The sequence below is a fragment of the Chlorella variabilis genome, assembly GCF_000147415.1.
Source record: "Chlorella variabilis unplaced genomic scaffold CHLNCscaffold_16, whole genome shotgun sequence".
NCBI lineage: Eukaryota > Viridiplantae > Chlorophyta > Trebouxiophyceae > Chlorellales > Chlorellaceae > Chlorella > Chlorella variabilis.
Window position 1 is genome coordinate 907,503 of NW_005435072.1, and position 17,376 is coordinate 924,878.

The 17,376-nt window shown below is 67.9% G+C and overlaps 2 protein-coding genes across 2 annotated transcripts; both read left to right on the plus strand.

Annotated features, from left to right (window-relative positions):
* Positions 1-988: 988 nt before the first annotated feature.
* CHLNCDRAFT_136504 (hypothetical protein) lies at positions 989-7,310 on the plus strand (the record flags this gene model as incomplete). The annotated part of the gene is made up of 22 exons (XM_005845732.1): positions 989-1,300; positions 1,393-1,462; positions 1,608-1,719; positions 1,900-2,027; positions 2,174-2,265; positions 2,375-2,594; positions 2,763-2,916; positions 3,066-3,288; positions 3,498-3,811; positions 3,979-4,045; positions 4,262-4,379; positions 4,512-4,559; positions 4,750-4,788; positions 4,906-4,940; positions 5,258-5,402; positions 5,571-5,676; positions 5,808-5,988; positions 6,095-6,169; positions 6,344-6,442; positions 6,622-6,648; positions 6,868-7,095; positions 7,272-7,310. 22 exons carry the CDS (start codon positions 989-991, stop codon positions 7,308-7,310), a joined length of 2,832 nt encoding a protein of 943 aa, XP_005845794.1.
* A 357-nt stretch (positions 7,311-7,667) lies between these two features.
* Positions 7,668-16,841, plus strand: CHLNCDRAFT_136505 (hypothetical protein; the record flags this gene model as incomplete). Its single annotated transcript, XM_005845733.1, has 26 exons — positions 7,668-7,673; positions 7,846-8,345; positions 8,468-8,754; positions 8,935-9,829; positions 9,998-10,055; positions 10,235-10,337; positions 10,482-10,549; positions 10,706-10,777; positions 10,890-10,948; positions 11,068-11,890; positions 12,016-12,324; positions 12,442-12,876; positions 12,972-13,280; positions 13,436-13,519; positions 13,729-13,986; positions 14,299-14,398; positions 14,507-14,590; positions 14,746-14,957; positions 15,062-15,139; positions 15,247-15,336; positions 15,467-15,512; positions 15,704-15,772; positions 15,872-16,009; positions 16,178-16,321; positions 16,453-16,611; positions 16,714-16,841. 26 exons carry the CDS (start codon positions 7,668-7,670, stop codon positions 16,839-16,841), a joined length of 5,514 nt encoding a protein of 1,837 aa, XP_005845795.1.
* Between the last annotated feature and the right edge of the window lie 535 nt (positions 16,842-17,376).

Genomic DNA, 17,376 nt, shown 5'->3' on the forward strand with positions numbered 1-17,376 from the left:
GGTAAGGGCTGCTGCTCCCGTGCGTGCTGTGCTGTGCGCCGATGTGCTGCTGCACCACTGCTGGCGCATCTGGCCGGGACAGGCGCGTCTCACACCTGCACCCCGCCTCGCCCTACTCTGCAGCATGAAGGCCAGGCGCTCCAGCTCGTCAGTGGCAGCCCAATCCAAGTGCCAAAAACCTTATTGTTGTCTTCTTTCATGCTTATGTACGTTTTGCGCTCTGCTCTGCTCGTGATTTGTTTGCCTCACCGGCCACGCTGTGGCAGCGGCAGGCTGTGCTGCAGCAATGCGGGTCGGCCCCTTGTGCTTGTCTTTGCATGTTTCCGCTCTTTTGAGCCCCCCGTTGTAATCACACTGTTCCGCATGACGTGGGGCCTCAAAGAGTCCAAGCTCAGCGGGCACAGCTGCGGCACCCCTGCCCGGCACCGCCATTTCGCAATTGACGGCAAGTGTGGAAGGCACAGGCCGGGAAACAGATGCACTGACCATGACCAGATCTGATAGTGTGGGTCTGTTGGTGAATTATTGCATGTTGCAGCAGGGGACCCCTTGGTGGGAAGCGCCAGCGGCCAGGCGGGCGCAGCAGGCGGGGCGCCGCGGCCCTGGCTCCCTGAGTCACTCGATCGTGCCATGCGTCTCCTCGTGGCCACAGTGCTGTACCCTTTTCACTCCAGGCTCCGCACCCCCGCTTTCGCGGTGTTCAAACCCTAGGACGGGCACATCTGGAGGCAGAAGAGGGGCGCATTTTGTGGCTGTCTCTGTTCGCTCGACGGCAAGTAAATCTTCACGCGCCATCGCCCTCTGGGGCAGACGTCACCTGTGTCGGTAACAACAGCATCGCCACTGTAGAGGCCGGCTTTGCTCCAAAACACGCTAGCAGAGACGGCAGACGCTATCGCCTGCGGGAGGCAGCGAACAGGCCAAGCGACCGCCCCCGCCGCCGCCGCCGCCACCCACCCAGCCCTGCCGCCGCGTGCTGCCCGCTGCCATGGCCTCGGCTCCTGCCCCCTCGGAGTCGCTGGTGGATGAGGAGTCGTACGGCGAGACGGTGACCGCCTCGGAGGTGGTCACATCCATCTACGTCTCCGCCGTTGGCGGCGCCTGCTTCCTCATCTGCTGGGCCATCTTCCGCAAGCCGCTGCGCCACATCTTCCTGAAGCGCACCCAGCTGCCCGACGCGCAAGCGCGGCCGCCGCCCCTGTGCTTTGACGGCCTGCTCAACATCTGCTTTGGTTACATCCCACCCGTCTTCTTCATCAACGACCTCGAGTTTGTGCAGACGGCTGGGCTGGATGCCTTGGTGAGCTGCTGCCTGTGGCTGCCTGTGGCTGCCTGTGCCGCTGTTAAGACACTGGGCTGTGCCTGCTTGCTGCTCATCCCACCCCCCTGCAGATTCTCTGCCGCTTCCTGGTTCTGGGCTTCCAGATATTTCTGCCAATGACAATCGTCTGCTGCGCTGTCTGTGAGTGGGCTGGTGCATTGCCGCTGCTGCTCCTCCGTCGCTTATCCCAGCCCCGCCACAGCTGCTGCACAGCGATGTCTGTTGTCACAGCTTTGCTCCTGCAGCCGCCTCCCTCACAAACCTGCTTGTGTGCTGCGCTGCGCAGTGCTGCCGCTGTGCATGACGGGCACGTATGTGGACACTAGCTATGCGACAAACCTGGTGGGCATCATGCGCTACACCCTGAGCAACATCCAGCCCGGCTCCAGCAAGCTCTGGTGCGGCGCCGCACGCCGCGGACGCCAGCCGGTGGCACGCCTGCCGCTGAGGGCTGGCAGTACCAGCCGGCAGTGGCTCTGCGCCAGGCTGTGCCTGCTGCACTGTCGCTGCCGCCCTGCTGCACCAATCTACACAGCAAAGGTCCCCTCCCAGAGCTCTTGCCCTCCCACCCCCTGCAGGGCTCCCTTTGTCCTGAGCTACGCCGTGCTGGCATGGACCGGATACTGCCTGATCCAGCACTACAAGAGCTACGCCATGCTGCGCCTGCTGCACCTGCGCCACAACTCGCTCCACGCGGCGGGCGAGTGTGGCCTGCGCCGCCGCGGCGCCTGGCCCCTGGCTTCTGCACTTCACGGCATGCTTCCCTCTTGTTGCGTCGCCTTCTTGTCCAGCCTGCTTATCCGGTGTTCGCACATATTTTCCATGCGTGCCCAAGCTGACCTCCTGCTGCAGGTGGCGCTCCACGAATGCACATCGTCGGGTTTGAGCGCCGCGGCTGGGCCGCTGTGAGGGACTCGCTGTGGGCCCTGAGCAGCCCCCTCTACGTGAGCCCTGCCAGCCTGGCTTTGCCGTGGGTGCCTACCACAGCGGTGCTAAGGCTGCGCCCACACCACCACAACACATGCACCACCACGTTTACCTCCTGTACCGCAGATGATGCGACGGGACATGCGGTATGTTAAGCAGTACCTCGAGCAGAACGCCGCCGCAGAGGCAGCTGCCACCCTGGACGCGGCGCGGGAGGCCAAGGACAGCACGGGTGCGGGCGACGGCGGAAAGGGGCTGGACAGCGACGGGGATGATCAGGAGTATGCCAAGGCCGCGGTGCTGCCCTGGTGGCTGCCACCGGAAAAGATCCCTGCCCAGTATTCGGGTGAGTGGATGTGTGGGTGGGTGGTGGCGAGGGTGGAGTTTTTGTGTGTGTGGAGTGGTGAGCATGAGCTGGTTACGAAGATATCCAGCAGCATGGGCTCATCGGCCCCACGCCCTCTGCCCGACACCTGCTGCGTCGCGCCACGCCCTCACCCCACCCTGCCCGCAGTGGAGCGCAGCAGCGGCGCCGTGCTGCACGGCAAGACCAGTCCCATCAACCGCAAGCGCGTGCTCAGCGAGGCGGCGGCGGGGCAGCCGCCGGTGTGGGTGTGTGTGGAGCAGTACTCGGTGCTGTTCACCATTGCCGGCCCGCCGCCCTCCAGGTGGGGCAGCCTGCTGGCTGGGCGCTCGCCTGCCAGCTGTGCACAGAGAAGGGAATTGCATGCCGTGTTGGCAGGCCGCGCCCTCGCTTCATGCTGGCTGGATGCTCAAGTCGCACCGCCGCGTGTCGCTTCCCTCTGTGCCTCTGCAGCGAGCTGTGGCGCCTGCTGCGCCCCGCCCCAGCGCCGGCCCCGGAGGCCGTGCTTGTCGATGCCGCCAAGGCGGTCGTTGTGGTGCCGGCACGCGGGGACGGCGGCAAGCCGGGTGTCGAGCTCAGCTCGCCCAGCCACACGGTGCTGCTGCAGTCCGGTGACGGGCAGAAGGCGGGAAAGGGCGCGGAGTTTGTGGCCGCCAAGCTGGCGCAGGCGCTGCAGGTGCGGCGGGGCTGCGCCTGGCCGCGGCGCCGCTGCCTCCTGGCGGCTGCTGCGGGCAGCTGGCCGCGCGCCTGCCGCTGCCGGCGGCGTTTGTGTGCAGCGGGGCGCGGCATGTGTGGCCTGCCAGCCCGGCCCGGCCCGCAGCTGAAATGCCCCGGCGGCATGGCTGCATGCACACCCCGCCGCCTGCGTGTCCTGGTCCCCTGCAGGACATCTTCCCAGACTCCTTCACCCAGCTGGTGCGGGTGTACAACCACAAGGCCGTGGACAAGCTGCTGAGCCAGCACGAGGCGGCGGCCTCGCACCGCGACCGGTGCGTGACGGCCCTCGCCGCCGCTCGCGGCAAGGCTGACGCGGCGCAGGGCAAGGGCGGCGCGGCCAAGGCGGCCGCCAGGCTGGAGCGGGCAGAGGCTGAGCTGGCAAAGGCGGAGGAGAGGGTGGGGGAGCTGGAGGGGCAGGTGGAGGTGGCGCGCCAGGCTGCCCTGGAGCAGCCCCTCGGCACCGCCTTCATTGCGCTGTTCAGGTGCGGGTCCCTGGCAGCAGCCAGCACCTGGGGAGGTGCGGCAGGCAGGCACAGGGTGCAGGGTGCATGCACAAAGGGCAGTGCCGGCTTTGGGTCGTTGGCTGACGGTTCGGAAGCCTCGCCTCGCCAATCCCGACCCACAGCTCCCTTGTGTGTGTGCCCCGCAGCGACCAGACGTCTGCTGCGCTGGCGGCGTTTGTCCAGGCCAGCTTCGTGCCCGCCATCAACTTCAATGTGCGCCCCTGCCCGGGGCCAGACAACATCAACTGGATGGCGCTGTGGACGCCCTGGGGCCAGGCACGTGGATGTCCCTGGCGCGCTGGGTGGCCACATGCTGGGTTGCCCCACAGCCGTGCCTGCTTGCCTCGTCCCTGCGGCAGATCCCCTGCCGATCCCCTCAGATCCTATGGCCCGTCTTACCCGCCTGCCTGCCCTGCGTGCCTGCTGCAGCGCATGCTGCGGGCCCTGTATGTCATCCCCTTTCTGGTGCTGGTCATTGTCTTCCCCATCGGAGTGCTGACTGGCGCGCTGACCAACCTGTCCACAGCCGTGTGCAGCGGCTCGTCGCGTGCGTAGGCGGTCGGGCCCGCTGGCCGCTGCTGCCTCTTGAGCTGCGGCTCGCCGATGTATGTCGCTGCGAGCATGGCAGGCTACGTAACTCATCCTGCTATGCCCGCTGCGCCTGCTATGCCCGCCGCAGAGACCAACAACCTGTACTGGCCGTGGTACTGCGAAGGAGACGACGCGGGTTCCAAGTTTCTGAAGGAGATCCTGGAAGGCGAGTGGCCCGCCTGCGGGGACCAACCCTGCCGCCCAGCACCACACGACGAGCGCTCACAGACAGGGTCGCATCAGGGGTGCCAGCGTGGCAGGGCGAAGCCGGCGCCTGCTGCTCCGGACCCTTCCTTCACGCTGCTGCTGGGATGCCGCTGCTGCAGGCCTGCTCCCCTCCATCATCTCCATGACTTGGGACACCTGTGAGTGGCCTGCTGCCCAGCATGATGATGCACTCCTGGCAGGAACCTGGCAGGAGTGATGTGTCGTCCCTGATCAGATCACACCGTGTGACTGGCTGGCTGCCTGTCTGCCTGCAGATGTGCTGCCCATGGCCTTCTTCTTCTCCTCCCAGGTAGGCGCATCAATGGCGCTGCCTCCAGCCCAGGAGCGCCGGCAGATGTGGGACCTTGCCTTGCCACCGTTTTGCCGCCGCGGCTGTGCCCGGCTTGCATGTGGCTGTTTCGCCCGCCTGCCCACCGCTCCAACCCTCCCAACTCCGCCCTCGCCCACTGTCCCTCCTCCGCTGCTGCACCTCTGCCGCCGTATGCCGCCACACGCACCCCGCCCGCCTGCCCACCGCTCCAACCCTCCCAACTCCGCCCTCGCCCACTGTCCCTCCTCCGCTGCTGCACCTCTGCCGCCGTATGCCGCCACACGCACCATGTGCAGTCGGAGGCCCGCCACCTGGCCCTCAGCGACCTGGACCACCGCGTCGTCATTCTCTTCTTCTGCTTCGACATCTTCAACACCTTCCTGGGCAGCGTGCTGGGCGGCGCCGTCTTCCAGCAAATCGGCTCGCTCACAAAGGAGCCAGGTGCGGCGGCCCGCTTGTAGTGCAGACGCGCTGGGCTGCCTGCCAGCAGCTGGCAGCCTGGGGGGCGGCTGCTGTCGCCGCGCCGCACCCATGCCTCCCTGCGCCGCCTTGCCGCCGCCGCGTGGTGTGCGATGCACCGAGCCCCCCCGCATGCCGCGCGCCCTGCAGGCTACTGGCTGCAGATGCTGGGTGCCGCGCTGCCCTCTGCCAGCACCTACTTTCTTAACTACATCATCATCCACGCCCTGTGCACCAACTTCTTCCGCTTCATCTGGTGCGCTGGGCTGCGCTGCACTGCCTGCGCTGTGCTGCTGGAGGCCCGCGTGCCTCTTCGGCTCCCCAGCCTCCCCCGACTGACAGGGCAAGCGCCTGGGGTGCGGCTGTGGGCCCACGCTGACGATGCAGGCCCCACGAGGGCACCGTGCTGTTTGTGATCTTCCGCTGGCTGGGCATGTGCCTGCCCAAGTGCGAGCGGGACCACACGATGATCCGCACCGCGCCCTCCTTCCGCGGCGGACGCCACTTTGGCTCCTTCCAGCTCATAATGGCAAGGCTGCACCACGCGCCTGGCGCGCCCGGCGGCACTGTCACGTGCCTGAGGGCCGCCTGCTGAAAGCACAGCATGCGTGTGCAGGTTACCAGAGAGATGTCATGCATTGGCATCCCCCGCCGCTGCCTACCCCCGCCTGCAGATCATGGCTCTCTCGTATGCCGTCATCGCGCCGCTGGTGCTGCCCGCGGCCCTGGGCTTCTTCCTCACAGCCTGGGTGGGTGCCCTCCTCGGCTCGGCGCTTGTTGCAGGGCGGTGTGCTGTGTGTGTCCACGCAATGTCGCAGTGCAAGCAGCGCCAGCGCCAGCGCAGAGCAAACTGCTGCGCATGTGCCGCGGCCTCGTCGGCATGCATGGCACTGCCTGCCAACCTGGCGCCCGCCTGCATGCAGGTCACGTGGCGCTACTGCTGCATCTACTTTTACGAGCGAAGCTACGAGTCTGGGGGGCGCATCTTCGAGACGCTCTTCACCCTCATGGTCTGGACCCTGGTGGGTGGTACCAGCGGCAGTACCAGAGTGGAGCGTGTTGGCGGCGTGGTCGTGTGGGGTGGGAGGGGACCGGCGAGGCGCCCAACTGGCCGCCCGCCCTCTGCCTGCTCTGGCCTGTCGCGATCTCTTGACCTCTGCAACCTAGCCTGAGGTGTGCTGCTGCCGCCTGCCTGCTGCAGGTGCTGTTCAGCCTCTTCACCAGCCTGGTGAGCATTGAGCGTGGGCCACCTGGCTGCGCTCACATGGTCTGTTGCTGGGAGGCATCACAGTCGTGGATCCGCGCCCGCCGCCCTTCACTGCCCCTGCTCCACAAGCCAGGCCACCTGTCACGCGTGCTGCTGGGGGCCGCGCGAGCGTGAAGCTGACCGGCGCGTCCCTTTCCTCTGCCCTCCCCTGCCCTGCCCGCCACCCCATGCGTGTCGCAGGTGCTGGCAAGCAAGAAGTCGTACACCGCCTCCCTCATCCTCATCTTCACCCAGCCCCCGCTGCTGCTCGTGTACCACCGCCGGGTGTCGCTGGCAATCGGGCACTACGCGCGCCTGCTGCCGCTGCAGGCCACGCTGAGCGCGCCGCGCGCCACGCCCGACCCCGCCGCCTTCCTGCCGCCGCCGCTCAGGAAGCAGGCGGTGGGGTGGTACCCCGAGTGGGGCAAGGTGGGCTGGGTGGGGCTGGCGGGGGTGGGGCTGGGGCTGGGCTTTTGTGGAGGCAGCGAGGCGACGCAGCACCGCTAGCCAACAAACGCTGCCTCTCATGGCAAGTCTACTGCCGGAGTGGTCTGTGGGCACCCTCCACCGGCGTCGTGCTGCTGCTGCTGCTGCTGCTGCTGCAGGTGTGGGAAAAGTATGGCATCAGCCGCTACTCGCTGTAGAGGGCGCTGAGCAGATTTTTGATGGCCAAGCACTGCTCTCTCGATCATGCCATCCGTTCAGTACTTTGTATGCATTCGGTATTCGAGCCCTTTTTGAACTGGTTTTTGTAGCCTCAATGTAAACGCTTGCAGCAGAAGGGTTCAACAAACGAGGATACGTCATGCCGCCGCCCGCGGCAGCACGCTGCGCTGCGCCCGCCAGGTCAGCGATGGAGACACGACCCTTCCAGGCCTCTTCGCAGCATCTCAGAAGCAAACCAAGTGCTGGAAGACGTGGTTGAGATCAGCCAGGCGACATTCACTGAGACTCGTGACTTCTCCCCAAACCCAACAACACCAGCAACCTCTACCGCTGCCATGGAGGTGTGCAGTCGCCGGGGATGCTGTGCAGGAGCCTGAACTAGGGGTTGGCCTGCCCTGCCGCTGGCTCTGCGCCTTTGCTCGTTCTGCACGGAGCTTAGCCTTGGACACCTCGATCCTGCCCGATCCAAGGTCCCTGCCCACGCCTCGCTGCGCTGCTGCCGCCCGTGTGCAGCCTGCCGAGGGGCCGGGCCCCGGCGGCGGCCATGCCCACCCGCACGGCCTCTCCAAGCTCACGGCCGGCACCCGCAAGCTGGCAGCGAGGCTGGGCATCAAGAAGGACAAGGAGCGCGGCAGCGGCAGTCCAAGGCAGTCAACCTCGCCCGCTGGCGGCAGTCCAAGGCAGCTGCCGGGCTCTCCCGCCACCACCGCCGCCTCCTCCCCCGGCGGCGGCTGGGTCACCGTCGCCCCGCCCTCCCCCCTGGGCACCCCGCTGCCAGACGCGGCCCCGCGTGGCGCGCCGCTGACACCGGCCACGCCTGCGGTGGCAGCTGTGGCGCCACAGCTGGTTGCAGCCTCTCCCCTGGAAGCAGGCCTCGCAGCTCCCGCCTCCCCCAGCCCACTGCACCAAGGCATGGCATCCGCCCACCTGCCGCCCGAGGCGGGCCGCCCAGAGAGCCCCGGCAGGCAAGTCGCCCGCGCCCAGCTGCCGCTCCCTGCCGCTCCCTGCATCAGGTTTGGACAGCACCGGGGCAGCTTCCTGCCGGCTGCCATCGTGCAGCACGCGTTTCCATGCTGCGATTCACGCTACCTCTGAGTATCGCCCGCCCCCTGCCGGATGCTTCCGCCGCCCGCAGGCAATCCAGGACAGACCTGGAGTCGGCTCGCGAGCGCCTGGCCCGCCTGCGCTCTGCGGCGGAGCGCGCCGCTCACGTGGGGGTGCCCATCGGCGGCGCGCCGGTGCCAGGCCACCACCGTCCCGGCCGGCTGACGGCACGCGCAGAGCAGGAGGCAGAGCCCCCTGGCGCCGCTGCTCCCAGGGAGGCCCCGACTGCTGCCGGCGCGGCCCCCAGCGCCGAGGCGCCGCTGCGGCAGCAGCAGGAGCAGGCGAGGCGCCACGTTGAGGCGGCACCCTACGCCCCAGGTGGGGTGCCTGCTTGCCCGCCAGCCAGCCAGCCTGCCTGCACCACCCTGAAAGGCACAGAACCCCATGCGCAGAGCTGCCTGCACAGGCGGATACTAACAAACAGGATGCGTGCTGCCTCGTTTACATCCATGGCTGCAGGCGGCCCCACAAGCACCACCCCAGCGCCCCACCCGCCAGCCCCTGCTGCCGCCGGCGAGCCTGCCAGCCCGCCCGCACCGGCAGCGACCCCGCCAGCTGCGGCGCGCGAGGCGGCGGCAGCTGAGATGCGGGAGGAGGAGGGGCTGGCTCTGTTCAAGCCAGCCAGCGATGAGTCGCGGCGCGGCCGCCTGGCTACAGCTGTCGCCATGGCATCGCCCTACCTGGCGCCGCCCCAGACCGGAGCTCCCTCGCCGGCAGAGCAGGCAGCGGCCGCCGCGCAGCCCTTCGCGGCGCCGCCAGATGGGTGGGAGGCAGCAGCCGAGCGCCCGGTGGCGGCTGTGGGCGGTACCACCGGCCTGACCCACGTCGGCGGCAGGGCCGACCTAACTGCTGCCCACCTGCGTGCGCGCCCAGCTGCTGCGGCGGAGGAAGAGGCAGCAGAGCCTGGCAGGCCAGCGAGCGGCACAGCGGCAGCGGAGGAGGCGCCTGCCGCTGAGGCTGAGGAGCGGGAGCGCCCCCTGTCTCCCACAGACGTGCAGCAGGGGCGGGCGCTGGCTGCCGCCGACGTGGCAGCAGGCCCCAAGGCGGCAGCAGACACGGCCGCCGCCGCTGCTCCAGCTGCCGCCAGCCGAGGGGGTGCCGAGCCGGAGCCCGAGCCCGAGCCCGAGGCAGAGGCGGAGGCAGAGCCGCCGCTGAGCAGGCGGGAGGAGCAGCGTCCTTCTGGCGCCGCCATTGCCAGTCCGCTGGCAGAGGCGGGGCAGCAGGAGCCGGCGCAGCAGGTCGAGGCCAGGGGTAGCGGCAGCGGCGGGCGTGAGGAATACATCATGGGGCCTGCTCACCAGGAGCGCCAGCCCGCCGGCCCTCAGCCCGCGCCGTCAGAGCCGCTGCTGCCTGCGGGCGCCTTCAACCAGGACCAAGACATCAGCGTGTACAGGTGGGTGGGAGGGTGGTGGCGCCCAAAAGAGTGTGCACCAAAGGGTCTTCCGAAGCAAGCGCTTGTGCCACGGGGTGCCTGGCCTCGCACAGGCTGCCAGCATTGCATGCGCTTTGCCCAGCCCTTGCTCGAGATTTGAGCTTGGAGCGCCGGGGTGCCCTCCTGCAGCCCGCGCGACCCCATTGCCTATGAGAAGAGGGACTCTGTTGTGAGCAAGGCTCTGGAGGTGAGGGGCCAGGCGCAGGCGCAGCACCCCAGCCCTGGTCGCCTGGCAGCACAGCAGGAGCAGAGCGTGTTTGCACAGCAGAGTGCAGCTCGTGGCATGCGCCCGGCAGGCTGATTCGCCACACGCGTCCTTGCTGCTGCCTCAAGCTGCCGCCGCAGCCTGCCCACTGCCCGGTGCAGGTGCTGCCGCCCGGCCCAGCTGCCACCCTGGAGGCGCAGACGGAGGAGGAAGTGGAGCTGGCGCAGTTTGCTGCGGGGGCCTCGCCTGAGAGGCTGGAGATGGGTGGGTGCCCCTGCCGCGGTATGACGCTGCCGTGCTGGGTGGCACCTTGTCACTTTTGGGTGCAAGAGTGCCAAGCTGATTTTGTAGCCTTTCAGGTAAAGCCAGACAGACAGCCAGGTGGCCCCACGTGTGTGCTGCATGCAGGCCCGTTTGGGGCGCAGGTGGACTCCAGTGTGTTCACTCCCGAGGGGCGCGTGGAGCCCGGGCCTGGGGTGAGGGCAGCAGCATACGAGCTGGTGCCGCGCATCAGCTTGATGCAGCCGTAGCTTGCGCTGCTCTATCGTCGACCCCCTCTCCAGTCCTTCGATTGTACTGAACTGCACCAATGTAGTTATTGTGCCGCATTTCTGCCCTGCGCTGTACCGCAGGTCCCGGTCGCGCTTGACCGCCGCACCGAGAGCGAGGCAGTGGTGGTGGAAGAGCTTGCAGAGCAGATGCAGGTGCGTGCAGCTGTGATGGAGGTGGCGGTGGTTTGCAGGGTTTCTGTCCATCAGCTGCAAGCAGCAGCGGTGCGAGGTGTTCTGTGCTGATCGCACCTTTCTTTCTGTGCAGGCTGCTGGGGGGGCAGGCCAGGTTGGGGAAAGCGCTGCCAGCGGCGAGCCATCGACCCCGTAAGCCATGCTGCCAGGGCAGTGCAGGACCATGCTGCAGCTTTCAGCAATAAGCTTGGCTCTTGCGCCTCTCCAATGCCACCACCTGATGCGCCCTCCGGCTGCTTTTCCTGATGCAGAGCACCCCGCCACGGCCGCTACCCCGCCGGCAGCGAAGGCCCCGAGCCGCCTGCCTCGCCGGGCGAGCCTCTGGCTGCTTCCGAGGCTGAGACACCTGGCAGGGCGGGAGGCAGGGAGGAGCGGCAGGTGGTCCTGCCATCTGATGCTGAGCTGCAGGAGGCTCTCGAGTCTGCGGTGGTGCCAGGGCAGCAGCCCGAAGAAGAGGGCAGTCAGGCGGCCGCAGCCACAGAGGGGGAGGCAGCGGAGGTGGAGCGGCGCAAGGTGGAGGCCGCAGAGGTGCCTTTCACTCCCGTTGTGGCAGCTGCCGCGGAGGCTGCTGTCAGCAAGGCAGCAGAGGCTGGCGCAGCTGCCAAGGAGACGACAGCTGCTGGGGTGGAGAAGGCAGCCCAGGCCGCGACAGCAGCCAAGGAGGCGGCAACCGGCGCTGCTGCTGGCGCTGCTGAGAAGGTGGCCAGCGCAGCGGCAGCTGCCAGGGTGACTGCGGAGAGGGTTGGACAGGCAGTCAGCAGCGCAGCTGCAGCTGCAGTGGAAAAGACTTCCGGCGCTGCCCAGGCAGCCAAGGACGCTACAGCCACGACTGCAGCCGCCGCTGCCGACAAGGCAGCGGCGGCAAAGGATGCAGCTGTGGAGGGCACTGCTGGGGCAGCCGAGGTCACGAAAGACACTGCACTCGAGGCAGCGAGCGGCGCGGCAGAGGCAGCCGAGGCCCCACTGGCTGGCATGGGAACAGAGGAGGCCAGCAGGGAGGGTGTGGAGAGCGGGGCCGCCGAAGCGGTGCCTGAGATACAGCCTGAGCCTGAGGGTGGCGCCGAGCAGGCCGAGGTGTGCTGCCAATGTTGATCGCAGTTACCTCTAGCAGCAGGGCTTGCCAGCCTCCCTCCAGCATGTGCTCTCGTGCCTGGAACACAACACTTCTGCTTCCGTTTCCTGCCGCCTGCCTCCTGCAGGAGGCTGACAAGCACGGTGGCGGGATGGCTTCCAGCCTGCTGGGTGTCGCGGCGAGCGCTGTGCATGCTGTGCAGGAGCAGCTGCACAATATGCTGGAGCATGGCCGCCAGTTGGCAGCAGAGCAGGATGCCGGCGCCGCAGATGTGGCAGCCGGCGGCGGCAGCCTGGCTGGCGGCAGCGTGGAGGGTGAGCGGGAGGAGGAACGCGAGGGAGAGGGAGAGGGAGAGGTTCAAGAGCGTTTTGGCGAGGGCGGCCGGCGCTCACCGGTGCTGCCGGTGCCACCTGCGCCCCAGCAGCCGACCATGAAGGTGGGGAAAGCAGGCCAGCCAGACGCTCATCCTTCCTGACCCAATCTTGCCCTTCTCTATCCCAAACATCGATTGATAGGGGCTCCTTTGCCTTTCCCACGCCATTGCGATGTGCAGGAGGCTGTGGAGCAGGAGCCAGCTGTCAGCACCAGCCTGCTGCAGACTCTGGAGGGGGCGGAGGAGCCTTCCGTCTCTGCCAGCGCACCCGCCGAGGCAGGCAAGAGCCCCGAGCCGCCCGCCCGCAGCCCCGGGCCGTCCAGGGTGCTGCCGGTAGCGGTGACGGAGGCAGGCAAGCCGGCTGCAGCAGAGGCAGCCCGCCAGTCGCTGGCTGTGGATGCCAGCCTGGCTGCAGAGCAGGAGGTGCCCGAGGTGGGCGCTGCTGAGGTGGCAGGTGATGAGCTGGCAGGCGCTGAGCTGGCGCAGCCAGAGTCCCTGGATGCCACCGCGGAGTACCTGGAGCAGCGGGAGGCGGCCAGGGGGGTCCAGGGCCTGCAGGGCCAGGCGGAGGCAGAGGGCGAGGAGCGGCGGGAGGGAGGCAGGATGCAGCTCAAGGTAGGGTGACGGCGCCATCCAGCCTGGCTGCACTCGTGCCGCCCTGGCTCTGCACGATTCGGTATAGGCCGTATCAACCAACTCCTCGCCTGCAGGACCTTTCTGGACTGGAGGCGGTGACCAGCCCCCGAGCCGCCGCTGCCGGTGCGGGCGCAGGCGCCGGGGTGGGCGCCGAGGGGGGCGCCCGCCTGGCGGCAGGCTCTCGCGATGAGCTGGCATCTGAGCTGTCAGCCTGGTTTGAGGCCGAGGCGGAGCAGGCCGGCAGGGCAGGCGCTCACGCTCGGCCGCCAGGAGCCGGCCAACGGGTGGGTGGCGCCGGGGGTGCTGCAGGTGGCGTGGTGGAGGAAGGTGGGGAGGCGCTGGAGGAGTTTGTGGAAGACCTTGGGCACTATGGGCACAAGAAGGTACCCAGCACTCTATGCAATACCTGACCAACTCATTCTACGCTGTATATAGCTTTGTCCTTGCGTGCTGCCCCTCCAGCTGGCTTGACGTCCCGCCTCTTTACTGCTGCCTCTCTGCCTGCTTGCTGCCTTCCTGCCTGTGTGCTACCGTGCAGGACGAGCCCCTGCAGCATACTGAGGCGGCCAGGCCCAGCGACGAGGCCGCTGCCGCAGAGGCGCAGGCGCCCGCCGCTCCCGAGGTGCCAGCTGGAGAGGCGCGGCAGGGCTCCACTCAGGCAGGCTGGCGCCCCAGCTTGGCTGGGGAGCTGCAGGATGCTGCACACCCTGGCGTCCTACACCTGGCGTCCTACCTGGCGTCCTACCTGGCGTCCTACCTGGCTCCTTGCACACCCTGCATCGACTCACCAAGCCTGCTGCTCCACTCCCTGGCCCTGCTCCCTCCCCGCAGGAGCCTCTGGCTTCCCAGTACAGTATCGGCGGGCTGAGGGAGCCGCCGCCCTCCCCGACCGTCTCGACCTCTCCCGTGTCTGGCGGGGCGGGCGATTTTGGCGCTGCCGCAACGCCAGGCGGGCAGGCCCCTGAGGCTGGGACCAGCGCTGCCGGTGGCGGCGGCCCCGGCAAGGTTGCAAGCAGGGGCCCCAGTCGCCTGCAGACGAGCACCACCTTTGGTAGCAGCGTGGCCGGCGAGGATGTGCCTCCGGTCGGGGTGAGGGCGGGAGGGCTGCAGGACAACCGAATGAGCGCCGATAGCAGGAAGTCGCGCAAGGGCTGCTGCTCAGCTGCGGGCCGCTGCAGAAACTGCCATGCCCCTGTGCTGGAGCCCTGAAGCCTCCTTATCACTGAGGGTGATGTGGCTTGCAGGATGTGGGGCTGCGCGCCACGGCGCCTGCCGACCGCATGGCGCTGCTGTTTCAGGCAAGACCGGAGGGCCCCGTGCTCCTGTGGCGCCCGCCCTGTGTGTGTTGCTCTCGTGAGGTGCTCGAGGCGCTGGACTCGGTGTGTGTGCTGTGCCCTGCAGAGCGCCGTGGAGTGGGTGAGGATGCACCCTGTGCTGGCGGCGGGGGCAGCGGTCGCGATCCCGCTGGTGTGGATGGCTCTCAACAGAGCTGCCACCGCAGGTGGGGAGCCAATGTGCCAGCCTGCTGCACACGTGGATAGCCCAGTGCCCCGCACTTTGCGGCGGGCATTACCGCTTTCCAACTTCCCCTGCCTCCCCCTGCCGGCAGCGCTCGGCGACTTTGGCCCCGTGCTGCTCCTGAGTGGCGCCATCGCTGCCGCCGCCACCGCCATCGCGTGGCTGGTGCGGTGGGGTGAGTGAGCTGCTGCGGCATGGGACAACCTGTCTTCTCAAGCTGGCTTTGAGCCGCTGGAAGCCACATGGAAGCTGGCATTGTGTCGCGACAACTCCGTCTGCCCCAGACTGTATACTGCTCAGTTGAGCTCGCTAAACTCCCTCTGCCTGCAGCTGGCGTGCCCGAGAGCGAGCTGGACATGATCCAGCAGCAGGCCGCTGCCGCTGCGCAGCTGCCTGGCACCGGCGCCGCTGCCGACACCGCCGGGGCGGGCGCTAAGGAGGAGGAGGCGGCGGCTCTGATGGAACCTTCGGAGCCTGTCAGCGCAGAGAGCATCGAGGACTTCCAAGAGGCCGGCGGCGGCGGCCACAGGGGCCTGCTGCAGGTGCGCCGGGGTGGCGGCGAGGAGCAGGGCCGGATCTGCAGCACAGCAAGCTCACACCGGCAGCGCTCCTTTGATACATGCTAGCGCTACGCTTGCGCCTGCAGGCTGCACGTGAGACTGTGGAGGAGGCGACCGAGGGCGCGCTGGCGGCTGTCCAGCCGGGCGGCGAGCAAGTGGGGGAGGTGAGGCGTGGCACCGGCCGCGTCTCCGCCGTCCACGCTGCGCGATCTCGACCCTGTAGTAGCCTATTGCGTATGGCCTGTGTCCTGCCCTGCCTGGGCGCCTGCAGGTGGTGCAAGAGACGGAGTCTGGGGGCGAGGAGGCGGCGGGGGAGGACCCAGTGGCCTCAGCGCTGCATGCCGTGGCGGGAGTGGCCAGGGTGAGTTGGCGGAAGTGGGCTGGTCGTGGAGGCTGGGCTCTGCGATCGAATACGTAATAAGTTGAATGTAATGCGCGGGCTGGAGCTTCGAAGGTTCACACTCGTGCACGTGTTTTCTTTCCACCTGCAGGCCGCTGTGCACGGCGTGGAGTCGCTGGCTGACAAGGCCTACCACGGTGGGTTTGCTCTTGTGGGGTTGCACAGGGAGAGGCAGCGGCGCCCTGCATGCCTGCACCCGCCCTGCGCCCACCTTGAAACAGGCCTGGGACGGTGGGGGACCAGGCAGCTGTGCCCTGCCTGACAGCATCAACCCTGCGCCTACGACTGCTATGGCGCTGCTACATGCTGAACCTCCTCCTGCCTGCAGTGCTATCCAAGGAGGCCCCCGGTGCGGACATAGGCGGGCAGGGCGCGCCGCTCAAGGGCATTGCTGAGGGTGGGTGGGCGGGGCGCATTCATGCCTGCTGAAGCTGAGCATGCTACAGCTGTGCATCTGCACTGCCGTCGACCCCCCCAAGTCATTGTGTAAGTGCAGGTGAGGGCGAGACCCGCGCAGAGGGCAGCGGCGTGCGCGAGATGGCGCCTGCGCCGCCAGACCAGGCGCCCCACCCGCCGCCGCCGCCCACCTCTCGCCGCGGGCAGGAGGCGGTGAATGAGACTGGGTATGAGTCTGGTGAGTGGAAGAAGACATGCTCTGCCCATGGTTCAACTGGTGAATTGGTTGGCTGCTTTCTTCTTGGTGTCTTTCGCTCGCAAGCTAGCTGCTTCCCGGCTGCAGCCGTCTGTCTCTGAATCGCCTCCACTCCTGCTGCGCTTACGGATCGTGCTGCTGCCGGTGCAGACTCGGAGGGGCCTGGGCCTGTGCTGGAGGGCGTGCACCCCGCGCACCATCCGCCCGCCAGGCAGCGCCGCGGCGGCAGGGACGCCAGCGCGGCTGTGGTGGCGCGGGAGCAGGCGGCGACCTCTCACAGGCATGCCCAGGAGGGTGAGTGCATGGGCCGGCCGCCGCGCCTGCTGGCGATCCCTCGCCTTGCTTGCTTTCCATGCCTTTCTGCCTTTTCAGCCCTGCCCTGCCCCAGTTTTTTGCCCCAGGCGTGCCGGCCTTTCTCAGCGCAGATGCCGCGGTGGAGGCTGAGGGGGGCGAGGGCCAGGCTGTGGAGCCTACCATTGGTGGCGAGGCCCACCCAGGCCTGCTGACCAGGGCTGCAGAGGCCGGCGGCCAAATGGCGTCCAGGGCTGCAGGGTCCGTGAAGCACGCCGCCGCCAAGGCCACAGGTGCGCCGCCTCGAGGACGGCGCACAGCACCGGCGCAGTTCGCCCCTGGCAACAACTTTGTAAGAGGGCCAGCTGCGCCTCCCGCTCCCTACCCTGCCGCAGGCACCGCCGAGGAGCAGCAGGCCCCCGGCGAGAGGCTGGAGGAGCTGCAGCGCAGCATTGCGCAGATGGAGAGGGAGCGGGCGGGGGATGTGGAGTTTCAGAGAGCCAGCAAGGAGCTGGGTATGTAGGGGGCACTCGCTGGGGAACGGGAGCTGTAGCGTGGTCATGTGCGAGGATGTGCATCAGCTGGACTGCTGGAGATGTCACCGTGACATGGTTGGTGGTAGCTGTAGCGGCATATGCGTTTGTCTATACCTGTAATGCATGAGCCAAAGTGGTGTGCCGAGGCGGCGGCGGCGGCGAGGTGGCGGTGACGAGGTGGCGGCCAGGCTGGCAACAATTTGTTTACAAACAGAGAGTGCACAGGTGCGCAGGTGCTTGCCGTTCGCGAAGGGGCTCCTACCGCAGGGCTCGCGGAGAAAGGGTTTCCCTTGCCGACACGCATCGCCGAACAGCGAGGGTGCTAGCGCCCCAGCCGCGCCTGAACGATTCCAACAGCGCTCACGGGGCTGCGACCGGTGGCAGAAGGCGGTGTCCGCCAGGCGGCGGCAGTGACCACCTCCGCTGCCTGCCACCGCCGGCCGCTGCCCGCGCAGCCTCTACCACCATGACACCAGGGCATGGCCCAGGACTTAACCAGCTGCATGGCAAGAGCATCAAGCT